The sequence below is a fragment of the Delphinapterus leucas genome, chromosome 4 (assembly GCF_059928025.1).
Source record: "Delphinapterus leucas isolate spDelLeu-1000000601 "Yukka" chromosome 4, BTC_Dleu_Yukka2, whole genome shotgun sequence".
Lineage (NCBI taxonomy): Eukaryota > Metazoa > Chordata > Mammalia > Artiodactyla > Monodontidae > Delphinapterus > Delphinapterus leucas.
The window spans coordinates 74,993,468-75,020,327 of record NC_143132.1 but is presented as its reverse complement, the minus strand read 5'-3'; the positions used below and the strand labels follow the sequence as shown (position 1 = coordinate 75,020,327).

Sequence of the window (26,860 nt, the reverse complement as noted above, 5' to 3'; positions counted from 1 at the left end):
ACAGAAGTTGTTCTTATTATGAAGGCAGTTAGACTTAAAGTTAATTGATAAACCCTCATGGATGCCCTGACATGGCTGCTTCCACCCCCTTCTCAGATCTCAGCTTCCCTGACCACACAGCCTAAAGAAGATACCCAATCAGTCTCTTCCCATCATCCTTTTTAAATCTCTACAAGCCCTTATCTTTATCTGATATTTTTCTTATTTATTTTTTTATGATTGGTTCCTAGAATGTAAGTTTCACAAGAGCAGAGCTTCGGTCTGTCCTGTTCATTGCGGGATCCCTGCACATAGCAGAACACTTCCTGGGACACAGGAGGCCCACTCATATTTTTTGATTGAACAAATGACTCCAATTACGTTGTTGAATATTACTAGACTCCTAAACAGGGAGGCCAAGAATGACAATTCCACACTGTTAGCATGTGACGAATCTTAGCAAATATCCAGTCAAACATCATTTTTCAAGAGGAGAAATCTGAGATCCTAGGAGAATTCTCAAACAAGGGCACACAGAAAGAGAGAAAGCATAGGAAAAAGCAGTGATCTCCTTCCAAAGTCAGACTTCCACTCTTTGATCAATGGAGAATTTATCTTGACAATTGATTGTATCCTCAAGGATTCTTATTGGTCTTTATCCCCAGGTATGATTATTTGTCACTTACCTTAGGATTTTAGAAAATGAAAGAGGAGGAAGTATGCTATCTGAACTCTGAAAGAGGGAAGGGTCAGAGATCCGATCCTACATTTCTTTCACAATATGAAACACCCACACCTCCAGTGAAGCAAACTCTACTTCCTGGGGAAGTCTGTTTCATTTTCAGACAACCTTACTAATAACTACACCATGTACCAGACACTGGGCTGAAGCCCAGAAGGTGGTACTCTGAGCTCAAACAATTCCCTCTCAACCAGAACAACTCCATTTCTATCTGTCCAAACAGTATAAAGTCAGTATAAATATATTGATCTTCCATTACAAATGCATGCCTAAACAAGGGCTTCTGTATATAAAAATCATTTTGAAAATCTGTGTATTTATTACCAAGCTCTCTTGCTGAGTTGGCCTGAAATCTTTTCCATATAGTAGAAGTGGGTGGAAAGTATGCCTAGAACAACTGTTACCACCTTTTTAGAATGAGAAGCCCTTTCTTAACATTGCTGGTGAGAGATAAATCGTTAAAACTGCTTTGGAAAGTCGTTTGGCATTCTATAGCAAGGCTAAAGATATGCATGCTGTGTGATCCAGCAATTCCAGTGGTAAGTGTCTCCTCTACAGAAATGTATGCACATGTGTACCAGGGGACATGAACAAGAAAAACTCAAAGCTTGAAACAATCCAAAAGTCCATCAACAATGAAACTGACATTTTTTTAGTATAGTCCTACCATGATCTATTCTGACACAATGAAAATGAATAAGCTCTAATTTTATGCAATAATATGGATACATCACAGAAGAAGCAAAACACAAAAGAATATAATCGATGTGATTTCAATCGTATAAGCTTCAAAAACATTGTTATGGAATGGTTAGAAAAATTTTTTTTTTTTTTTGTTACTCGGGCCTCTCACTGTTGTGGCCTCTCCCGTTGCGGAGCACAGGCTCTGGACACGCAGGCTCAGCAGCCATGGCTCACGGGCCCAGCCGCTCCACGGCATGTGGGATCTTCCCGGACCGGGGCACGAACCCGTGTCCCCTGCATCGGCAGGTGGACTCTCAACCACTGCGCCACCAGGGAAGCCCGAAAAAATACTTTTTAAGGCAAGAAAATAAGAATTACAGAAGACAAGTAAGAGGTTACTTCTACATTGGGGGAGGGAGACAGAGATGGGTTATGATTAAGGAGGGACCCAGGAAAACATCTTGAATGCTTGCAGTGTCCTACCTTCTGATCCAGGCAATGACCATATGAGTTTCAATTTATTATTAAATTGGTTGTATATATTTTTTGCACATTTACTTGACACTTTTTAAAACGCTGCACACTCTCAAATGATTGAGTTCTACTTCTGGAGAACTGTCGATGCTTGGAGGCTGTCAATACTTGTTGGGCATACAAGTCCTTGGACCCGTAGCGATAACTCTTGAGAGTCGTAGCCGACAGACAGGTTTGCAAACACTGATGTAGAGGGGAAAAAGCATTGGGCTGGAGATGGGCAAGCCTGGGCTCTAGTCTGAACTTTGGTTTTATTAAATAATCCCTTTCCCCTCTCTGGGTCTCAATTTCACCCTCTGTAACAGAGAGGGTGGAATTATATGATCTCTTGAGTCCCTCTAAATTTTGATGTCTGTAGTTCTTATAACAATAGGAACCTCACGAATATCACCTATGTGACCAGCATGCAGTCCCCTCATAGGTGCACATCAAAGGTCATAAATCCCTTCCACGGAGATGCCTGCCTCCACTTCAAAGCTGCCCATGTGGCCTTCACTCAAGCTTTAACATTCCTTTAAGGAAAAATAGAGGGTGGTCTCTATTGCACCATTTGTACAAATGGCTGCCAATGTATTGTGCAGACAACCTGCTTGAGACCATCAGACAGCCCTCCAGAAGAGGGAGCATGCCACATGCAGGAAGCCCCTTCCCGGGCCCTGAGGATGGGAGCTGGCATGCCACTCCCATTGTGAAATTGTGTGACTTCCTGGCCACTGTGCCATATTCATCAACTGAGCATCGGAATTCCCCAATGTGAAAAGACTACATGATTCATTTCCACAACTGGTATTAAGACCTAAGCACTGCCTTGGGGAAGGTTTCTTGCAAGTCTGTAAGATGGCACCACCAAGCCATGATGCTTGATTCTGGTTTTAACTGACAGAAAAGAGGCCTCAGAATCTGCTGGAGAATTTCAAACAAATGGATCTAAGTGGTAGATGATGAAGTTAGGATAGGTGATAAGGAAACGAAAGACCCAATAAAAATGGAAAATTGTTTGGGAGAGTAGTGGGGCAAAAGGGAGACCAGAATTTCTATCTTTTCAAAATATTCTGGGATGTCACACCCAACTAGAGGATAATTCAAGACACAATGCTGGGCCGGATAGTTATGATATAATCTCAGGTATTCCTTTTATGTTTTTATTATTACAGAAGCAATACATGCACATTTTGAAGATGAGAAAAGGAACATACAACAAAAAACTTTACATTCCCACAACTCAGAGATTCCCGCAGTTAACAACATGCTGCATATATGTTGTTTCTTTCACCAAAATGAAACCATACTATAAATGCTCTTTTCTGATCTGCTTTTTCATTCACTGGCCTCCATTTGTCCATGTCAGTGAGTTTTTATCTCAACTAAAACCCAAATTATATTCAAATGTTTCAATGGACCCACTAAGTTCCACTACAACTGGTTTTTCCAAACTGGTGTGGCACTACTCTATTTCTTAACCTCGATGATAATTAATAAATTTTCACCTTATAATTATCTATTAAGTTGTACAAAAATGTTTCTTGTGCTTTAATATAGGTATTATATAATATTTCACAATTAAAAAAAAGGGGAAATGTCACACACTCCTATGTGATTAACATCGTAATTTTCCTGGTTCTTTTAATCTAGATCTTTCCCTATTTCATGATAATGACTTATGGAACAGCCAGTACTTCTGCAAGAGTTCAAATGTTAATAGCTACATTCCCAATGATTTCAGATTTTGCACAAAGACAACAAATAAATGACCTAATCTTCAGCTGCTTTTACTTTAATGGGTTTTATTTTAGAAATAATAACATCTGTCCCACAAAGCAATAGTTTAAAAAAAATCCAAAGTTTTTGTTTATAAAGAATTTAATCATTTCAAAATATATATGTATACCAAATCATCACATTGTACACCTTAAACTTATACAATGTTATATGTAATTATGTACTGATAATGCTGGGGGGAAAATAAAAGGTCTATGAGCAAGAAAGAAAAAAAAAGAACTTAATTTTTGTTTTGTTATTTTGCATTCTATTAAAAATAGAGGTGTGATTTTATGTCAGTTTAAGTATGACTATAAACCAAACCAAAAAAGGGATTTCCTCTTGCGAGACGCAAGCGGGAAGAGATATGGGAACATATGTATATGTATACCTGATTCACTTTGTTATAAAGCAGAAAGTAACACACCATTGTAAAGCAATTATACTCCAATAAAGATGTTTAAAAAAAAAAAAAGGGATTTCCTTAGCACAGTGCTTCCAAATCTTTTTTACACACTGTGCGGATCAGATAAGTAGATGAGGCTGCTTGAAGCTGGAGGGGATCAATATCTCAACATTCCTATACGAACCCCTGTAATCCATCTGTAGCACCCGCAGCGCCATCCATGATATACCAACTGGGTAGCCTTGTCTTATCCTATATTTATAGTAAAACAACACCTTCTTTTCTCTTACTTCCCTCAGTCTAATCAGAGTGGTAACAGGCAAAGTTGTACTTAAAATGAGTATGTCCTATAACTACACATCATTCTTAGAAATACCCTCTTACCTACCAATATGTGTTTATTCAAGCAGGTTTTTGTTTGTTTCTATTTTGCAAATGCCTGCCCCTACCTTGTTGTTCCTTCACCTAGGAAAAAAAAATCCTAGCAATCTTTAACTTTTATTCAAATTAAACTTGCTCTATGAATCTTCCTCAGTCAGAATTCATCACAAGTTTAAAACCAAACTCATTACCCACACCCTCTTCTCTCTCTGAATCACCACTACCACCACACAGCCAGTTATGTGACTCAGAAATCTAGGGATTCCCTTTAATATTCTCCCCCTCCTCCCTCAGCATCTAATTAGCTCAAGTTCTATGGATTGTTTTTTTTTGTTTTGTTTTTTGCGGTACGCGGGCCTCTCACTGTTGTGGCCTCTCCAGTTGCGGAGCACAGGCTCCGGACGCGCAGGCTCAGCGGCCATGGCTCACGGGCCCAGCCGCTCCGCGGCACGTGGGATCTTCCCGGACCGGGGCACGAACACGCATCCCCTGCATCGGCAGGCGGACTCTCAACCACTGCAACACCAGGGAAGCCCAAGGTCTATGGATTGTATCTCCTAGATTTTTCTCAAATTGGTCTCCTCTGCTTCATCACTGATACTTCTCTCCTATTAGTTCAACCTCTAGGCTTACTAGAATCACTGCAAGAGCCCCCGTTTCAGTTCCACGAGCACCTGCACTGTTGTCCATACTGCTACAGAGTTACCTTCCCAAATACCTGCTTTCAGTTCCTTACTAGAGTAACCAACCAACCCGATTTATCTAGGATTGAGGGATTTTTTGGGATGTGGGCTTTCAGTGCTAAAGGCCAGAAGGTCCAGGTAAACTAGGATGGTTTCCTTCAATCACTTTATACAATGGCAGGCAAAGCTCTTCCTAACCTTCTCCACACTATCTTCTGAGTCTCTTCTCTCTGTTCTTCCCGTCCCACTCCACCACACACACATACGCCCTGCATACCAACTTTGCCAAGCTACATTCAGCTCTCCGAATGGAATGTGCTCTGTCTCTTTACATCTCAGTTCCTTTGTACATTGTGTCTCCTTGATTTAGAATGTTCTTTGTCTTATCTGGGCTTGCTGGTTAACTCCTATTCGTCCATCTAGATTATTTTCAGTTGGCACTTTTTCACTGAGGTCATCCAGGAATTGGCTGTAGCTTCCTCTCTGTTCCCATAGCATCTTGGATATACTGCTGTCATAACACTAGCCCACTGAACTCTATCCTCTACCAGATATTTGGCCCTAGGACTTTTCTTTGTATCCCTAATACCAAGCACAGGGACTCATACACAGAAAGTGCTCAAGAAGGAAGAAAGGAAGGAAGGAAGGAAGGAAGGAAGGAAGAGAGGGAGGGAGGGAGGGAAGGAGGGAGAGAGGAAGGAAGGAAGGAAGGAAGAAAGGAAGGAAAGAAGGAAAGGTATGTCCTTAGATCACTTTGCCTTCCGTGTAGAACTTATATTTGGGTTAGTTGAATAAAATGTTTGCTTCTTCCATTAAAGCATTAGGTCATTGAAGGCTATATCTATCTCCACAGTATCCACACTGCAGAGACTCATTACATTTGTTCAACTGATATGGTTTATCTATAGTCTAAGGCTGAGAAAAGATGGTGACATGAAGGTCTTTGCTGGGGGACATGTCAAGAGGAACTGCAGGGATGTATACATGTAGTCTAAAGGTACAAATTGAGTGCTATCCCTTCCCTGTATGTGACTGCCATGGATTTACATTTGCAACAACCATTTCTCTTAAGGGGAAATCTCTTTATTGCTAAACAGATAGGAGAGTGGAGAATTGGAATCTCCCAACTAAACCAGGCACTGGAAACAGCTGAAACAGCTCTACCCTTAACTAGCTTCTCTGCCTATTGAGAGAAAATGATTCCTTGCTCAGTTGTCATATAGCCCCTATTTCAAAGCCATAAGTAAATATTTATACCAGAGTGTCTAAATGTGGGACTGTCAACCATATGCATCAGAATCACATGGACGTTTCTTAAAAATGCAAATTCCTGGACCACCACCCCAAATTTCGTAGGGTAGGGCCAGAGGACCAGGGCATTTCCAGCTCAGTATCTCCGCTGATTCTTATGCACATGGCATCTGGGAAAAGCTGATCGATACAGTGAAGGAGACTCTGCCATTTAGACCAAGTAACATTTCTTCTCTCAAATGACTATTATAATGGTAACTACCTAATAGGGTTGATGTGACAATTAAAAAACATGTTGCCTATAAAGTATTTACACAATGCCTAACACAAGGCAAGTGCTCAGTATGTATTAGCCAGTACTGCTCCTAGACTTTGAGTTCCTTGGTGAAAGAACATGCCTTTTTCATCCTTGTATTGACCTTGACATTTTGGCATCCAATATATGAACCTACAGATAATCGGCCCCCAACAAACTGAGTTACATTGAACTTTGATCTTGAATAAGGTTGGAGGGAAAATTTAAAACAAAATGCCATTTTTACTAAAATTGGCCAAGATCTTTGGCAAGTGCTGAAAACTGACCCAAGAGAGTTACAAGGGCATATTTTTATAAAGTTGGTAGGATCCTTCATAAAGTGGCACAACCTTTCTAAAAAGCGATTCAGCAAATTTATCGAGTCTTAAAAGTGTTCCTAATTTTTGTTGCAGTAATATAATTATTATTTCCAGGAATTCATCATAAGGAAATAATCTGAAATGAAAAGGTAAAATTCTACGTTTTTATACACAAGAGTAAAACATGCACACGCACTAGAAAGAACTTAACTGTCTGACATTTGGAGAACAGTTAAGTAAATATGACACCTCCACAAAATAGAATGTTATTCAGTCATCAAATTGAAATTTACAATAAATTTTTCATGACATAGGGAAAATTTATCATGTGTTAACTGAACAAAGACATTTATAGGTTGAGTCCAATAATGCTGAAGAAAATTTATAGAAAAAAAAGCTAGCCGAAAATATATCAAATATTAACAATGATAGAACCATGGTGATGTTTGTCGTATTTCCTTATATTTTTCTGTGCTTTCAAAATTTTATAAAGTAGAATAAAATATATTTTAAAATAAAGTCAGAAAGTAATATTATCTTTAAAAGTAACTGAGACTTTTACTTCTGGAAACATGGAGTAGACCTACCTTTTCCTATTCCTCCCAATAAGTTCAACTAAAATCTGTGAACGTTTTATAGAAAACAAACATAAGAAGGTTGAATGGTGGAGAGAAGGCAGATTGACTACAGAACTTGGGAACCAAGGAACCAATGACACAGTAGTGAGTTCCCTGGGTTTTCTCTTTGCCTCATCTATGACTTGGAGCAAAAGAAGCTGGCAATGGGAGAAGACACACACACATACACACACACACACACACACACGCACACACACACACACCAAAAGCCTGATCTCTCTAGCCAAATGACCAGGAAAGGATCCAAAGTTCACACACAGAAAAACTGTGGCCCCACCCCACCTACACCAGCAAAGGCCAAGTGGGGAGTCTAGGCTGCTCTTCTCCACATACTGTAAGGAGGAACCTCAACCCCGGCGGGAATGATGTTAGATAAGGCTGCATAAGGAGCCAAGACTTTCATTCCTACCAAGTAATAGCAAGCACCCTTTTCCCTGTGGTATCAGTGGAAACTATGTGGAGCCTAGACCACCACTCCCAACCAGCAGTAACAAAGCTCCTCTCCTCCTCCTCCTCCTCCTCCTCCTCCATGCTAGGGTGTTGTCAGAGGAAGCCCAAGGAGAGCAAGATTTTTTACTACCACCTAGCAGTAGTAAACCCCCTCCTGCGACATCGGTGGAGGTCATGTGAGGAGGAGCAGCGAGGCACTTCTAATTCTCCAAGCCAGAGAGTTACCACTGGAAGCCTAGTGGTGCTGAAACTTCCACCCTCAACCAACAATAATGAGGAGCCTCCCCCTCCTCAAGTGTCAATGTTGATTGAGTAGGTTACCTGGACTTTCCCCACCAACTGGCAGTAGTGAGGTGGTGCCCTACTCTTCCTCTGCTGGAGCAGTGGCAACAGAAGCCAACTAAGATATAAGTTTTAAATAAGATCCAGAGTCTCATAGCATAATACCTGAAATGTCCAGTTTTTAATTTTTTAAAAGTCATACCAAAAAGAAGATCTCAAACTGAATGAAGAAACAGAATCAACAGATGACAACGCCAAGATAACGGACATGTTAGAATGATCTCATAAAGATTTTAAATCAGCCATTGTAAAAATACTTGGAGGAGCAACTACAGTCACACCAAAAACATGAAAAAAAGAGAATATCTCAACAAGAAATAGAAGATCAAAGTAGAACCAAATGGAAACTTTAGAACTGAATAATACAGTGCCTGAAATTAAAAAATATCTTCAATGAATGGACTCAGCGGTAGAATGGAGGGAAAATAAATAATCAGTGAAATGAAAGATAGAATAATAAAAATTGCCCAAACTGAACTACAAAGAGAAAATAGTCTTTAAAAAATAAAACCATAAAACCAGTGAAACTATTAAAAAAGATCTTATTATTCATTTCATTAGAAGGATAATAGATAACTTGAATAACCCTGGAACTATCAAGAAAACTGAATCTATACTGTTGAAATTTCTAAAAAGAAATCCCTGGGAGTTGCCTGGTTGCCTAATCATTAGGATTCTGGGCTTTCACTGCCCTGGCCTGGGTTCAGTCCCTGGTTGGGGAAGATCCAGCAAGCCTCATGGTGCAGCCAGAAAAAGAAATCCTTAAGTCCAGGTGGTTTCACTGAAAAATTCACTAAACGTTTAAAGAAGAATTAATATCAGTTCTTCACAATTGCTTCCAGAAAATAAAAAAGGATGAAACATTCCCTAATTCATTTTATGAAGTTAATTTTACCCTGACACAAAACTAGACAGTATTTAAAAAAGAAAGGAAGAAAGGAAAAAGAAAGCAATCAAACTGTAGACCAATATCCCTTAGGAGTATAGAAGCAGAAGTCCTAAATGAAATACTAGCAAAGAGAATTCTGCAATATGCTAAAAGAATTATGCACCATTATCAAGTGGTGTATTCAAGGGATACAAGACTACTTCAACATTCATAAATTGATCAGTGTAATCCATCATGTTAGCAGAGTAAAAAAACAAACAAAAAAAAAAAACAAAAACCCAATCATATCAATCAATACAGAAAATACATCTGACAAAATTTCACAGCTATTCATGTTGAAAATACTTAGAGAAATAGCAATAAAAGGGAACTTCCTCAACTTGACAAAGAACATCTTTAAAAACATACAGTTAACATTATATTTAATGATGACAGACTGAATGTTTTCCCCATAAGATCAGGAGCAAGACAAGGTGTCTATTCTCACGACTCTTATTCAAACACATTACTGGAGTTGTAGCTAGACAAGAAAAAATAAATAAACAGCATACAGAAATAAAATTGTTTCTACTTGCATATGGCATGATTTCTATTATAGAAAATCCCAAGAAATCTACAAACAGAAAACCTCTTAGACTCTTGGAACTAATAACTGAGTTCACCGCAGTCACAATATACAAGATAAACATACGGAAATCAATTGTATTTCTGTATCCCAATAATGAACATGTGAATACCAAAACTAATAATACAAGATGATTTACCGTCACTCAAAAAATGAAATACTTAGATGTAAATATAACGAAATATGTACAGGACCCATATATTGAAAGCTACAAAATGCTAATGAAATAAACTAAGGAAGATCTAAATAAATGGAGAGACACACCATGTTGATGGTTTGGAAAACTCAACAGAGTGAAAATTTTAATTATCTACAAATTAATATATGGGTTTAATATAATTCCTATGAAAATCTCAGTAAGATTTTTTTGTAGATATAAACAAGATTATTATAAAATTTGGAATATGGAAAAGCAAATGAACTATAATAGCTAAAACAATTTTGAAAAATACAAATGAAGGAGGCAACAAGTCTATCTGACTTCAAGACTTATTATATAGCTGCCTTAATCAAGGCTGTGTAGCGTTGACACATAGCTCAGGAGAACAGAATAGAAACCAAGAAATAGACCTATAAAAACATGCCCAGCTGATTTTTGACAAATGTGCACAAGTGATTTAATGGAGGAAAAAATAGCCTTTTTAACAAACGGTACAGGAGCAATTGCACATCCATAGGCAAAAAATGACCCTCAATCTAAGTCTCATACCTTATACAAAAATTAACTCTCAATGGATTGCACACTTAAATATAAAACATAAAACTTTAAGACCAAAAGCAGGAAAAAATATTGGGGCCTATGGCTGCACAAAGAGTTCTTAGACTTGACTTCAAAAGCACAGTCCGTAAAAGGAAAAAATGATAAATTGGAATTCTTTAAACATTCGCTTTGTGAAAATTTTTGCCTTTTAAGAGGAGGAAAAGAAAATCTATTGACTGAGAGAAAATATTTGCAAGCCACACATCTGACAAAGGACTGGTAGCTGGAATGTATAAAGAACTTTCAAAACTCAACAGTAAAAAAAAAAAAACAATTCAACTAGACAACTGACAAAAGACATGAAGATGCAAATGGCTAACAAGCACACAAAAAGATGTTCAAAATCAATAGCCATTAGGGAAATGCAAACTAAAACCAGAGTGAAATATCACTACATACCTATCAGAATGGTTAAAATTAAAAATAGTGACAATGGTAAATGCTGGTGAGAATGTAAAGAACCTGAATCATTCAGACATTGCTGATGGGAATGTAAAATGGTACAGCCACTCTGGAGAACAATTTGGTACTTTCTTTAAAAACTAAACATGTAACTTCCATACAACCCAGTAATTGCTCTCCTGAACATTTATTCCCAAGAAATGAAAAGTTACATTCACACAAAAACCTATACACAAATGTTTATAGCAGCTTTATTCATGATAGCTAAATACTGGAAACAACTCAGATGACCTTTCATGGATGAATGGTTAAATAAAACATGGTGCCATGGAATACCATGCAACACTACTCAGCAATAAAAAAGAATGAATTCTTGATACACACAACAACCTGGATCAATCTCAGGAACTTACACTGAATAAAAAAGTCAATCTCAAAGTTTACATACTGTATGACTACATTTATATAACAGTCTTGAAATGATGAAATCATTGAAATAGAGAACAGAGTAGCGGTTGCCAGAACTTAAGGAGGGAGTGCAGATAAGAAGGAAATGGATGTGGCTATGAAAAGGCAAATGAAGTATCCTTGTGGTAATGGAAATGTTCTGTACCTTGATCGTATCCATGTCAATTTCCTGATTGTGAGATTGTACTATAGTTTTACAAGATGTTACCAATGGGGACACAGAATCTCTCTGTATTATTTCTTACAACTGCATGTGAATCCACAATTATCTTTACAAAAAAAAAAAGACAAAAAAATGAATGTGTTGGACTAGATTATTTCTGAGTGACTTTCTATACCTGAAATTCCATGATTTGAGGGGTCTAAGGATCCATCTGGCTCTTGGTGATAAATGGCTGTACTATGTCTAGCAGGCAAAGCTTCTTACAGATCTGGGCAACCTCAAAATGAGGACAGGGATGAAACTAAATCGGACAGATCTTACAGATCTATATCTATTTAGAGATGGAAGAAACAGAGGCCTGACAAAGGAAATTCCTCACACAAAATGAATGGTTAATGGAATAATTCATGCTCGAAAGAGCCCAGGCTTCTAAACAGGCCCTTTCTACCATGGCAGTTTGTAAATATCTACTGCCCTCACTGACAGCCTGTCCAAACTGTTAAACACCACCCAGCCCCAGTCCTTTCAGAGCTCTACTAAATGAGCACTGGTGGATAAAGAAAATGTGGACAATCTTAACAAGTAACATTTTACTATGGCAATAAAGCAAAAGTTTTTTAAAAAAAAGAATGAGGCCAGAAAGGAAAAGAAAATAACAAGTCAATGTTTTCTGTAAAGTACCAGATAGAAAACATTTTCAGCTTTGTAGGCTATACGGTCTCTCTCACAGCTATTCAGTTCTGCTGTTGTAGTGCAGAAGCAACCAGAGACAATCTGTAAACAAATGAAGGATGTGTTTTCCAACAAAACTTTATTTACAAAGCAATCAGTGGGCCAGATTTCACCCACAATCTGTAGTATGCAGACATCTGCCACAGAACAACAACAGAAGCATTTAATGTTTGCACCTGTAGTGACCGTACCTACCTAATGGGGTTATTATAAATTTAAAATGAAGCATCACATGAAAAGTGCTTATCAAAGGACATAGGTCCTAGTAAGTAGTCAATAACTACGACTATTACAATTATTAGGCAAGAATTGTAAGCAGCTCTTTTGCCCCTTTTCTGTTTGTCCATCTCTGTTTCCCTCAGACCTTATTATGAGATCACTAGGTAACATTTAACCTAACTCCTGGCTTATGCTCTACTGAATGTACACAATGTCTTGTCTAACTTGTTGATTTCTTTCCCGGATTAAAAGGAGTAAGAATGAAGAATTAAGTAGTTAAAGAATGACTGACTCTTTACCCCCAGCATACCCCTTAGCAAATTTGCAGGTGGGCTAAGCGGGCAAGATAGCATCCAAAGGAAGATCAGGAGAAGTCAGCAAATCTGCATGGAATGGAAACATGACAAAGAATCTCACCCCCTCCATTAATGGTTAACTGAGATTATTTCCCCCTTTTCCCTTTAACACTTTTCATGGCCTAGCAGAATCTTCAGAGTTGGTTTTGGAGCATGAGTCCACCTTCTCCCCTGGTTGCCAGTCCTGATTAAAGCAGCCTTTCCTTTCCAACCAACAATTGTCTCTTGAGTGTTGATTTTTCAAGCGGTGAGCCGCCAAACCTGAGTTTGGTAACAGAATCAGACTGATCTAATACCTTCTGGTTCTGAACAGAAAGGTCTGAGCTCCTATTGTCAACAACCTTGGTGACACAGTAAGTGGCACTTCTGTGTTCCTCCTGGTAGATGCCCCTTTATCCCAGAATCTCTGTGGATTTCAAAGAGAGAATTACACTAAGAGAAGGTAGCTTCTTTAAATTATCATTCCAAGATTTTCTGAAGTAAATTTCAAAGAACTATGACACATGAAGAGTGATTGAAGGAACTCTTTAGATTGGAGAAGAGATACCTGGAGGGGTGGGGCTGAAGGACATACAGGAACAATTTTTAAATGCCTGGCTTGTAGAAATCGAAGCTGATTTTTGACAGGTAGCCCCAAAAGGCAAAAGAAGTAAGACTAATGAATTCAGGTTAATAGAACTATATTTCAGTTCAACATAAAGTAGAATTTTTTAAATTGTCTGCTCTGTCTTACAAGGAAATGATTTATTTTATGCTGAGTTTCCTTCTCTGAGGGCATTTAAGGAAAGGTTAGATGGGTGAGGTAAGGGGCAGGAGAAGGTCAGATAAACTTTGAAGAAGCTTTTGGCCTGAGACTCTGATTCTATGGAATGAATCTGAGGTGAAATGAAGTGTAGTAAACTAGGCATCTATTTCTCTCAATTCTAATCCTTATTTACCTTTCAATTTGTATGCTGTTTCATATAATTTTGGAATGTAACTGTAACTAGCTACATTCATCCATCATTCATTCATTTATTTATTCCAAAAATATATATTGTGCACTTACTTTGTGCCAGGCATTTTTCTAAGCATTGGAGATATAGCAGTGAATAGTTGATCAATAAGCTATGAAATATTAAGTAGAAAAGTATATCTTCCTTGGATAATAAAATATTCTACCTCTATTTGCATATCTTTTGCTATTTTCAATTGGCCAATTAATCTATATAGGGACCCTTTGTAGGCAATTATTTCAATGATGTAAAACTCAAAAATAATTTTTTCCTGCTCTGTGATCTTGTGTAAAAGTTCAGAAAGAAGATGATTGGGCTTTTCTCCCTATAGTGTGAAAGCCCCATAATCAGGCCTTTATTAAAGAACAGATACTATAGCTGTGACCACAGGGGATAGAATTTGATACCAAAATAATAGGAATTCTATCTTTTATTTATTACTCCTAGGGTAGAAACAGCAGGGGGAAGCTACATAGAAAACTTTCCTGAAATGAAATATGAAGCCTCCCTAGTCTATTGCTATAGCCCCATTCACCTCTGCAACATGGGACTGCTGTGGTCAGAACTGATCCTTTATATGCACATGATGCCTTTTGCCTGAAAAGCCTTTAAATAAATAGAAGCTTCACAACTTTCTATTACACACTTCCTCTTCATAGTTTTCTGGGATGGAGAATGGGAAACATGGCATTTCTGAGCATCAAAATCGTATCCCTTCTTGCAGTTCCACATGAGTCTAGATCTCTACTCCTGAGAGGTGTTTTGAAAGCCAGTCTGGCTTTACAAATGCACAGACCCCCCTGAAGGGTATGATTTTAGCAACTAGGAAAGACTGTCTTTAAAAATATCCCTTTAACTTATACAAAACACAGACAAGATTTGTATGCATTTATATGCAAGGTTTATATTAATATTGTAGATATTCACTACAATATTACTAGTAGTAGTAATAGAAAGCTACCTATGTATATAAGAATCTGGTAATCATTAAATAATATTATATAGCCATTAAATTAATGTTTAAGTATTTTTAATAACATGGGGAAAATGTACATGTACTAATATTAAGTGAAGGGAAACAACATAAAATTATGCAGTATGATTTCAAATTTAATTGAAAAAAAGGTGAAGCACAAACCATAAATGACTGAAATATGAATGTATAAAATAAAATACTCATGGTATTTGCCTTGGGTGATGACATCATTGTGATTCTTCTTTTACTTCTCTATTGTGCATATTTTAATCACTGAATATGATTAAATGAACTTTTTTAATAACCAAAATTATTTTATTTTTTATTTTACACTGGGGCATAGTTGATTAACAATGTTGTTATACAGCAAAGTGATTCAGTTATACATATACATGTACCTATTCTTTTTCAAATTCTTTTCCCATTTAGGTTATTACAAAATATTGAGCACAGCTCCATGCGCTATACAGTAGGTCCATGCTAGTTATCTCTTTTAAATATAGCAGTGTGTACATGTCAATCCCAAACTCCCAATCTCTCTCTTCCCCTCACCCTTCCCCCTGGGAACCATAAGTTCGTTCTATACGTCTGTGAGTCTGTTTCTGTTTTGTAATAAGTAAATATGATTCAATGAACTTTTAAAATCAGAAAAACAGCAACGTGGATGGACCTAGAGATTATCATACTAATTGAAGTAAGTCAAACAAAGACAAATATTATATGATATCACTCATACGTGGAATCTAAAAAATAATAAAAATGAACTTATTTATAAAACAGAAACAGAATCACAGACATAGAAAACAAACATAATTACCAAAGGGGAAAGGGAGATAAATTAGAAGTATGGGATTAACAGATACACACTACCATATATAAAATAAACAGCAAGGATTTACTGTATAGTACAGGGAACTGTATTCAATATATTGTAACAACCTATAAAGGAAAGAATTGGGGAAAAAAGATATATATACAGAGAGAGAGAGAGAACCGAATTAATTTGCTGTACACCTGAGACTAATACAGTATTGTAAATCAACTATACTTCAATTTAAATAATTTTTAAAAATGAAAATGAACATATATTTTTAAAAGCTCTTTTCTACCTCTTCACAGATATCTAAAATACCTTCAGCAAAGCTCTATATTTTATATTCTCTGAGGCAAAAAAAATCACAGGGGGACCCAACCACTTTAAACATTATTTGTTCCGTTCAGCTAACCTATTATTTATTGACTATCAGATTGGAAATTCTGTTTGTCCATTTGTATTTTTTTGTCTAGACCACCAAATCCCCATTTATTTCACTCCAGGTAATAGCATCCAATACCCCAATTTTCTTCTGTCAAACCACTCCCTTCACCACCCTCTGCTGATGTGCTTTATGCAGAGTTGACTCTGACCCCACCTTTAGGACCAGGCATGTGACTAAGACCATGGCATTCTCCTGTCCACACTAATAAATTTGAAAAGGGGAGATGATCCAATCAGAGTCAGTGAGAAAAGATGAGTCTGTTTTGCTCATCTATTTTACTGAGACTATTGAAAGAAAGGCAAATTGTTTTTTCCACTGGCTTAGTATCTGGGGATATGTAATCCTGGAGTTATCAGAAGGCCACATGTGAAGTTTGGGACTAAAACCAGTACCGTATGACCAATTTGACACTGCTCAGTTACTTCCAAGTAGGAAATCCTCTCTGACACAAGCAAAACTCCATTAGTGCTGATGAAGAATGGAAGCAAAAATCCTCTACCACTTACCATCCTGAAACCAGGATTCTACAAAATCATGCTCAAGAAACTGTGATCGGAGGGGCAGGAAACTCCCAGCTCAGACCACTGACAGATAGAAGACAGAGGGCTACCATGGAGAGGATGAACAGGAGTATTGACAAAGCACCACTCCCTGAAGCCCAAACACAAAAGGACTGGCTAGGATTACCTTCTCTGCCCCTACTAGAAGCCTAGCACTGAGTAACAAGTCAAGGAGGACACACTGGTGGAGGGACAAGAACATGAAGAGAGGCCACTTCTGTAATGCAGGCAGGCACAGATGGCTGAAAACTGAAGGGGAATCCGGGTGACCTGATTCCAGTACCTGTGCCCTTGTTCACTTTTATGCCCCAAAGATCAGAAAGCTATGACTTTTACAAAAGAGACCCAGAGGTTTTGCTTCTCACAAACTCAAAATGAGCCCTAAGTATAACATAGCTGCTAAACTAACACACACTGTGTTGGGCTTATTTTGTAGCTGTAGTAGTGGTGGTGGTAGTAGTGGTAGTAGTGATAGTCGTGGGTAATGATAGTAGTAGTAGAGATAGTGGTATGAGTAGGGGTGGTAGCAGTAATAGTAGCCAGGAAACTATTGGAGTTAGAGCAGGAGATTTGGAATCAACCTGCCAAGGTTCAAGATCTGGTTTTGCTGCTTCTCAGCTTTCAGATTTGGACAGATTATATAATTTCTCAGTACTTGTTTTTGTAAAATTCAGATTAACAACTCAATTGAGTCAGGAAAGAAGAGAAAAACTCTTGTAATATTTGCATAAAATCTTCAATCTATCTTATCAGAAATATATTAAGTAACTTCAATGTTATGTGTGAGATATAGACATGAAATAAGATGCAGTACCCGCCCCTACCAACTCGCAATCTGTTGGGGGAGAAAGATAAACACATGACTCTACCACAGAACCCAGTGAAAATTGCTATAGTAGGCATTCAAATCCACTCTAGACAAGGAAGGGACCAAGTGTGACCCAGGGGCTCCCAGATGGCTTAAAGAAGGAAGTCAGATTTGAGATGAGTTCTGATGGAGGGGCAGGGCTCTGATGGCCAGATATTAGGGTGAAGATACCACCCTGACAGAGAAAGTATATAATATGTTCTGGGAAGAGCAAGAAGACCACATTTTGGTGATAAAAGAAAATGGAAAGTAAAAAATTGTCTCTTGGAATTGACTAAAGGAACGACCTGCACAGGGTGATGTGGCCTCCAAGCTGAAAGATCCTGATCATGCTTGGTGATTCCAAGCTGAAGGAGAGAAAACTTGAAGGTAAATGTATGCCATAAAATTCAACCTTATTCTTTCATTAAAAGCAAGTAGAAGGAACCACTTATCTACCCAAACTGCATTCTTGGATGCTTTTGGTTTTGACCTGGCCTCAAAAATTGACCTTTCCTCACAATATCATCTTCTTTCTACTGATTCTGAGACTGGAGTACCAGGGATTCAAAATCCTGCAGCCATTGTTCCCCCAAGAAGATTCTGGAAATGCTAAGGTGCTTATAGTCTCAGCCAGAGCCCTGTGTGTGCAACCACTAAAATCAGAAAGTGTTCTGGCCTGAGGGACATAATATTTCTCTGGAAATCACCCAGTACATTTGGGCCTCCTTCTGTTCTTTTTCTGAGGGGGCATCTAGGGCGTAACTGTGCTCATTGTACATAAAAGTAGCCTCAGGGTGAGGACGGATTTGAGGAGGCGATGTTCTGAGCTGCCTTCCAACTCTACCCAGCTGTGGTTTCAGGCAACTCACCAAGGTTTACATGATGGGCATCTAGAAATAGCTGTAGCCCATTTAGATAGATGGTCTCACTCTGGCTAGTCTTCAAGAGGCTTTGAAATAGTCACAAAGTCTTGAAACTGGTGCCCAGGAATGAATTTCCTCTGGACATATCACCAAATCACCAATTCTTCTGAAGGCTAAGTTCCTGTGCTCTGTGTCTTCTGTGGGCCTGAGGGAGCTGTAGGGTTTAGCACTGGTTAATTATTTATGAATAGATTTACTCCTTATTCCTTTATTCATTGAGTGATTCATACAGCAACTGCCATAAATTTCCATCTCCCACTTAATGTAATGTCTCCAGATATGTTCGCCTTTCCATGACTAAAAAAATCTCACAGCACTTTGAAAAAATCAAGAGTATCACTTAAATTTCTTAAGATGTTTCACAGAGATTTTATCCACCTGTTTTAAAACTTTTTAAACCATATTTTGTATGTGTACTGGAGAGTACACCAAGAAACCATCTGCATTGGTCTCTGGCTCAAACCAATAAGGTATTATTATCTCCATCTTGTAAATGAGGTGAAATCAAAGAGAGGTGACCATGATCTACTTTAATAATGGCAGAGTCAACACCACAGTGCTGGTCTCCAGACTCTTAATGTTGTGTTTTTTTCGATTATGCCCTGCTGTTTTGCAACCATCAACAACTAAAGTAGTGCATCCAAAATTAAGCAAAACCAAGAGGCAGTAAATTATCATGTTTAAAGCACAAACTTAGGCTATAGCCTTCCATTTACTTAGCCAGATGAACCTGTGCACGTCATTGAATCTCTCTGTGCCTCAGTTTCCTCATTTGTAGAAGACAGATGCTCATCCCTCCTAGGGTTGTTGAGAGGGTTAAATAAGTTACTATATGTAAAGTTCTTAGTCCAGATCAACCGCCATATAAGTATTTGCTGTGACTATTGCCATCCCCGCTCCCAACCTGTTCCTACTTTTCCCTATGGGATTAAGTGGTAGCGTCATCCTCTCCCATCGGACAAAGTGGGAACCTTAAAGACTTCCTTAATAATTACTCATCCTGCTCACCCCTTCCCTCTTATACCACAGTCTATGGATCGTGAAGTCTTTTTAATTCTAATTTTTAAATATCTCTTATATCCAGTCTCCACTCAGCATCCTGAATCTCTCACCTGGACTCTTTCAAACACTCCTTCCTTGTCTTGCCTCCTCCAACCAAACTTCCTCATCCCCTGATGTAACAGCCTTTGGAAAGGCAAATCCTACCATATCATTCCCTGTTTCAAATTTTTCAGTAGCTTCCCCATTGCGTCCATCAGGTTGGCATTACATCTTTCTGACCAAGTCCAACAGTCAAAGATTCTAATTTAGTAGGCCTGGAATGGGGGCCTAGGAATCTATTTTATTGTACTCCCCAACTTGATTCTGGTACGGTTTTTTCATGGACCAATGTTTGGGAATCATTGGAAAAGATAAAATGTGTACTCATTAGGATGTCTTATACAGTCCTTCAAAGGCTGGCCTTCACCTACCCCTCCAGTGAAATTAAATGTCATCTTCCCTCTTGGAGTGTTCTTTGACAGAGTTGCTACTTCTTCTGTGCTCCCACAGCTCTGTATGCATAAGTCCCACAATGATACCTATTTCAGCACACTTTCATTACATTCGCATCCCTGGTCCCCCCAATTGTAGGACAGCTTCATGAGCGTGTGGCTTGTGCAGTCACACAAGGCCCTGCTTTTGGAAGGATGCTCTGCTACAGTGATCTTGAAGTTCTTAAAAATTCTTGAACCAGGGACACCTCATTTTCATTTTGCACTGGACCCCACAAATTACATACTCGGTCCTGCCGACTCTACTGTGAAATCCTTGAAAACAGAAACTGTTTGCTATTCACTCAAAACCCTCTTTGGTTAGCACAGAGGACTCCTGGCACAGAGTAAGGGTTTGGTAAATATTTGTTGAGTTTATACGTGAACAGATGAAAAGGCAGAATAAGGTATCTCACAGAAAAATAGTGTAGCATGGCTAATTAACTCTGAAGAATAAGCTTTGTTTATGCCTGAGGGAGAGAGCAGTCAATCGATAAATTCATAAGATGATTGACAATCCCCAATAAATAACATAAAATTTCCTAGGTTTCTCTTTAAATTTCTCAAACTGTTGCAGCCTTTGAGCCTTGCTACCTCCTTGTTCTTCTCAGAATGCAAAATTGCAGGTTAATGGGGTTTGCAATTGTGCCATCGGATATGCCCTGAGTGTTTGTGCCAAGAACTGTGCTAAATTCTGGTGGGGAGCGGGAAAGGGGAGAAGGAGGCCATAGAAAGGTGAAACAAGCAGGGTCCCTCTTCTCAAGAAGCCATTAAATCGTACTTTTCAAGAGTTTCAATCAAAGATGAGTTGACTTCATGGGAGTTCTGCAGCAATGAATCAAGAATAAAGACCCTAGACTTGGCCAGTGGCCCAGCTTCCTGAACATTTCAACTGACAAAATGTCTCAGTCCGAACACAATTCCTCCACTATGAGATCTGTGGGTTCACTCGTTAACATTGGCAACCAACTCGGAGGTGCTCATGGAGCATAATAAATAAGTAGCTATTGAGGTGGGGGGAGGTGCTTTTGCTCCCTGGTGTTAGGGAAGAAAAGGCCAACATCAGCTATCAAAGTGAGCCAAATAATCACAGAGGGCAGATGCCCCTAGCTCACGCTGAAGGCGCAACAAGACTTCCCATGTGGCAAAGGCCACACACCACCCTGCTGCTATATTATGTGCCCATGGCACTAACTTCTTGCTGTTCCCACAAATGACTTGGAAGTTCAAAAAGAGTTTCTCTTGCTTTTCCACATTCACTAGTTTTTAGTTACCCAGTCTACTGGTTGATATAACATCAGTGATAGCATTCATATATTCTAGTAAAGAAAAAATGTTAAAAAACATATAGCGATGTGATCAATTTCAAATTAAGGAAATGAAAAATAATTCCGCCATAAAATATCATTTTCACATTCCAGATGAGCCCAAGTCAAAAATACTGATAATGCTCAACATTGGAAAGTATGGTAGAGAAATCAAGTATTCTCAAAAACAGACTGCTAGTCAGAGTATATTTTTGTACAACCGCAATCTTAGGGAGGGCAATTCGGGCAATGTAGGGCAATGTATCAATCAAAATTTAAAACACACATCCCCTTTATTGCAGCAGTGCTTTTTCTAGGACTTTATCCTAAGGAAATGATCTGATAAATATTTTAAAACACATGCACAAAGTTGTCCATCACAGCCAAAAAAATTTAGAAATGACATAAGTAACACGAGAGATTTGCTTAGTATAGCATAGTCCATCCAAACACAACTTAAACATTAAAACGGATATGTGGAGCTGTAAATATCAAAAGGAAAATATGTCCCTAATATATTCTAAGTGTAATGAAAAGCCAGCTTTAAAAAAGAGTATAAATGGAATGACTCCATTTTTTGTTTAAAAAAAAAAAGTATTTGTAAATAGGTGGTACACATTCTTTTAAGAATAGATTGTGATTGATTGTCTTTTGTTTTGGCATGGTGCATAGTGCAAATAAATGGGTGATACCCAAACACAATATTCTTATTCTATTCAGACATGTATGGGGGTAAAAAGGGAAGTCTTGAAGAAATAATATGTGCTATGGTGTGCTGGTAGGTATTTAACAGCAAGCCTTCAGGTGGGGCAGGTAGAAGTTCTCTGTAGCACTTACCGATTTCTGTGGCATAAATACTCCCAACATTATTCATTTCAAGCTACTAATGTGACATCACTGAATGCAGAGTTGGGAAGAGATGTACAGTAACATACCATTATGTAGTATTTCCATGATATGGATACAACAGATACAAATAATCATAAGAGTATAGATAATATTAAAATGTAGTAAAATATTAGAAAGTGATGTTTTGTATATGCATTTTTTATAAGTCTGGAAGGAGAGTCACCAATATAATAATATTGATCATGTCTGGGTGGAAAGTTCATGAATCGTATTTACTTCATTCTTTAGACCTTTATATGTCATTTCAATATTTTTTATAGTAAACATATGTTACCTTTATAATCAGAAAAAATTTTCAAGGTTTTTTTTTTTCTTTCTTATTTGCTAAAATCTAGGAAAGAAAGAAATCAGAGAACACAACTTTTAAAACAAGTCTAGCTGTAACAAAACACTTCCCCAAAAAGGAGTCTGATTTCATTAGAGTATAACTAAAGATAATGGTGAGTAAAATCTGAATCAATTAAATCATACCTTTATTCAGTCATGGTATAAGGAGATGAGCACTCAGTGTTTCTAAGGCCTTTCAAAATATAAATATGCAACATCTGAATACAAAGGAATTTGAGCTCCCAGCCCATCTTACACTCTCCCTCTACAAATAAGGACACTGAGTCCTATGACTGGTAGGTGTTTTCCAAAGTAAGCACTACAAAGCAGGTTATAAAGTAACTCAGCTCCTCTCCATTTATAAATAGTCTCTATAGCTTGTGAATAAAAGTATATATTCCTCACTTATCATTATTTAATGAGAAGAGATGACCTCATGGGGGATGGGTGGGCAGGGTAGTATTCATTCATTTGTAATTGCTGAAGCCCTCACTCCTATCTTTGCATAGACCTCAGCTTATGCTTCTCCAGAATTTTATACTTCTTCAGACAATTCCACATAGACTGTCTTAGTTGATCCTCATAAGAGCCCTGTGAGACAGGTAAAGTAAGAAGGACAACTCCCATTTTACAGCTACAAAAACTGAGGCTAGAGCAGGCAAGTGGCTAGCCTAAAGCTAGTGAGAGCCTGGTCTCTGGTCCCATTATGGTGCTGTCTGGGAGACGGTCTCCTCTTTGAGGCCTTTCAGAGGCAGTCATCTGGGTGAACCTTCTCAGACGGTCACTTTCTCCTCTTTCTTGCCTTGTCCTCCTAACAAGTTCTTTCTTCCATTGGCTCCTATCTCATTTTGCACTTAAGGATATTACTTTCAGGTCACCTAGAGTGTCTCTTTCGTTCCTGTTTTATTAGTTCTAGAGTGGAAGATAGTCCCAGGCATCATTAGGCACGGAAATACTCTGTTCTTTATTTGACATGAGGGCTAAACCCTAGAATGCTGTTTTCTCTTGAAACTTGCAGTCATTTCTATCATCGGAGGAATGACTTCTGCAAAGGTCCAAAGAGTGTATATTAGAAAGCAAGAAACCGTAAACACTTTGGTGTGACACATTTCTAGGCAATCTTGATTTGCTAAAAGGGATTAACGTTGAGGCCAAACAAGATAGACTGACTCAGGAAATACAAATCATGTACAACAAGAGATCCTGGGAAATCTAAGCGGATGAGATGGATCTAAGCTTTGTTTATCAGGGAGGAAGCGTGTTCTCCTATTAAGAGTACTATATCCTCTGCAAAAGCTGAAGAAGGCAACAGGAGGCTATGTTCAGGTCTACCAACTTAACCTATGTGGGGTCTCGGCTCCTGGTCTTCATGGTTGATGTAACCTTAGATGAGCAAATTCTCAGTGTATCAGTTTTCTCCTCTTTCAGGTGGGAAGCACAGCACCTACCTCACAGGGTGTAGTGAAAACCAAGTTAGCTAGTAGGCAAGAAGCTATTGGTAAGCTAAACATTTCTAAATATACGTGGCATACATTTAAGATATCCTGCTAATTTTTGAAGGTTACTGCTCTGGGAGAAGGGAATGGAGTAATGAGTTTAAAAGGGACAAAGTGTCAGACACAGCAACAGGCAGGTGGCCAGGTTTCTCCAGGAAGAGCAGGATGGAGAGCTCAGGAGTGCATACTAATTGCTGCACCTCAACCGAGACTACCGGCCAGATGACTCATCTCCAGAAAACACAGCGTCCTTTCCTTGTCAAAGGCCCTCTCCTAACTGGGCTTTCAGCTGCATGCAATACTAAGTTGACACTCTGATGCACTGACTGGGTGATGCTATTATGAAGATGAATTATTAACCACACTGCTTCACTAGGATACGTAGGCTAAAGCAGGGGTAGTAGTTTCCCTTGAACTAGGAAAGCCTTGACAGAAAGTAGATGATTCTTCATGACTCTTGAATGACAAATGGTGGAAGAGAAGAAATGAGTGTGCAGGAAAAGAGTAGGTGTGTTTCCATCTGAGGATTTGAGGGAGAATTTAAAAAACCAGTAGAGAGAAGGAGACTCTGCCTTCTGGTGAAGAATATTCAAGATGAGGATCAAATTTTCAACTTAATATAGAGAATTCTCTTAATTCTCTTCATATAGAGAAAACACTCTGGAGAAATAAGGATGATATCCAACGTGGGTCAGAAGGTCATTTCTGGTGACATCTGTGTAGGGCCTAAAGGCAACTGTCATTTGGTGGTCAAACCCAAAAGAAGTAAGGAGATGGTTAAGAAAGTCACGTAAACTTGGGTGACTTTGATTCCCTTATAATTTTTTCAGCTTTTATAGCAGAAGGCATCTACTCTTGAAGGTCCAAAAAAATGTTGTTGCTATAGGAACAGGTAAGCAGATTAGACTTGAAAGACCAGTTCAGAAACAAAGAATTTAATAGCCAGGGCTAAAGCAATTAACCAAGAAAACATTTTAAGTAAATATCTTTTGGGTTTGTTATTTATGTATTAATTCCAGGAAGATAAAAATGTTACTGTAGAATGAGAGCTTCACATTTTAACGTTTTAATTACACCATTACTGGCATAAAAGTCTATGCTTACACAATTAGCAGAACAGCCTTATTAACAGAAGTACACATTCCTAACTCTCTCTTGATTATATTGTAATTGAGAAATACAGCTTTAATTTCAGCAAGAGCATAAGAATCATGTTTGATTTTTCCGACAGTTTCTCAGATGGGAACACATCTAAATTAAAAGAGACAGTGAACTCCCGAAATTTTCCTGAAACCAATCTGTATGTAGGGAGCTACAAGTAAAATTCTGGAAGTAAAGAGAAATGCATGTAGGCCGATAACTGTTAATATTGTATATGTTTTCCCTGTCCAACAGTCTTTGTGAACACAGATATGTGAGCAGAGAAGAAGGTCAGAACCCCAGCTCCCCTCCTACTTCGCTGTAGATTTGCTACTTCTTCCTATCAGGGAATACGCTGCTCCCAACATTAGGGATTTGCTGAAATTATTAGACGTTTTAAACAGAACTTGCTATACTGATAAGTCTCAAAAACATGTCATGAAGGGGCATTGTACTTCTCTCCCTTTCAATTTTACTTCAAAACATTCTTGATAAAATGAATACAATATTTTCCATCCTAGCAAATTTCTGCGGTCAGAGGTTACATTTATGAGAAAGAAAGATTTCTTGAACATTACCTTTTCTCACATAATGCCAGAATCAAATCGCAGAGTGTGTGTATGAGTGTGTGTATGTATGAGTGTGCGCGTGTGCGTGTGTATGAGTGTGTGTGTGTGTGTGTGTGTGTGTGTGTGTGTGTGCGTGTGAGTATTGGAGGCTGGGGAGCGGGAATGGAAAGAGGGGGAATGTGGCTAGAATCTTACCATCTCATTCTCTTCTCCTTCATTGAGCAAAGCTTGCTGGCCCTTCTCAAAGTGGTCCCCCATGGAAAAGTGATTCCACTCCTCCCTGACCTTCTGGAGCAGATGTGTCCAGGACGAACTGAACTTGCCCAGCCACCGCCGCTCACCAGCTGACTGAAAGACTTAATGATCCTCCAGGTTAAAACTCCCTCTGGAGCACACACCTTCTTCCAGCAAATGACAGTACTTACTTAGCAAACTGAACTCCTCCTACGAGCCACCCTCTGCTTGGAGGAATTTCTGCAGGCTCCTGGCTAACTGCATTCTCTCTGCGCAGCTGTCCCAAAGGAGGCTGCTGCTCCCATGCTGATCTTTTTGTGCCCAACATACAGGGAAAGAACTCATTGCCTGCACAGTGCCTGCCAGCAGAAGACATCTGACTGCAAATCCAGCAGGACAATGCAGTGTTGGCAGGACCTCTCGGAGGAGTGGGGAGCAGGCACAAGGACTCCCAGATTTATTCACAAGGAACTGGGGTGGGAAGGAGGCTAACAGAGCTGCAGAATTTATTTGACTAATGAAAGCCCTAATCCATCGGCTTTTAATAGGATCCTCACTCATTTTGCTTACCAAAGGTACAAATTGTGACTAATCCTATTCAAAAGGTATTTGAAATCACATTCCTCTGTGTGCAAAACACATTCCACTTAATGTGTATGTGGAATTGTTTACTTTTTTGAGAAACTTGCAGAAAAAAGACGAAGGT

General features: G+C 38.6%; 1 protein-coding gene across 1 annotated transcript in view; it reads right to left on the bottom strand.

The window, feature by feature from the left end:
• Nucleotides 1–26,451, bottom strand: part of ATP13A4 (ATPase 13A4) — a 153,500-nt gene extending 127,049 nt beyond the window's left edge. The window contains exon 1 of the mRNA XM_089910672.1: nt 26,116–26,451. Within this exon, the coding sequence (XP_089766798.1) occupies nt 26,116–26,178 (63 nt within the window). The 5' untranslated portion in view covers nt 26,179–26,451. The remainder of the gene's footprint in view (nt 1–26,115) is intronic.
• Nucleotides 26,452–26,860: the final 409 nt, after the last annotated feature.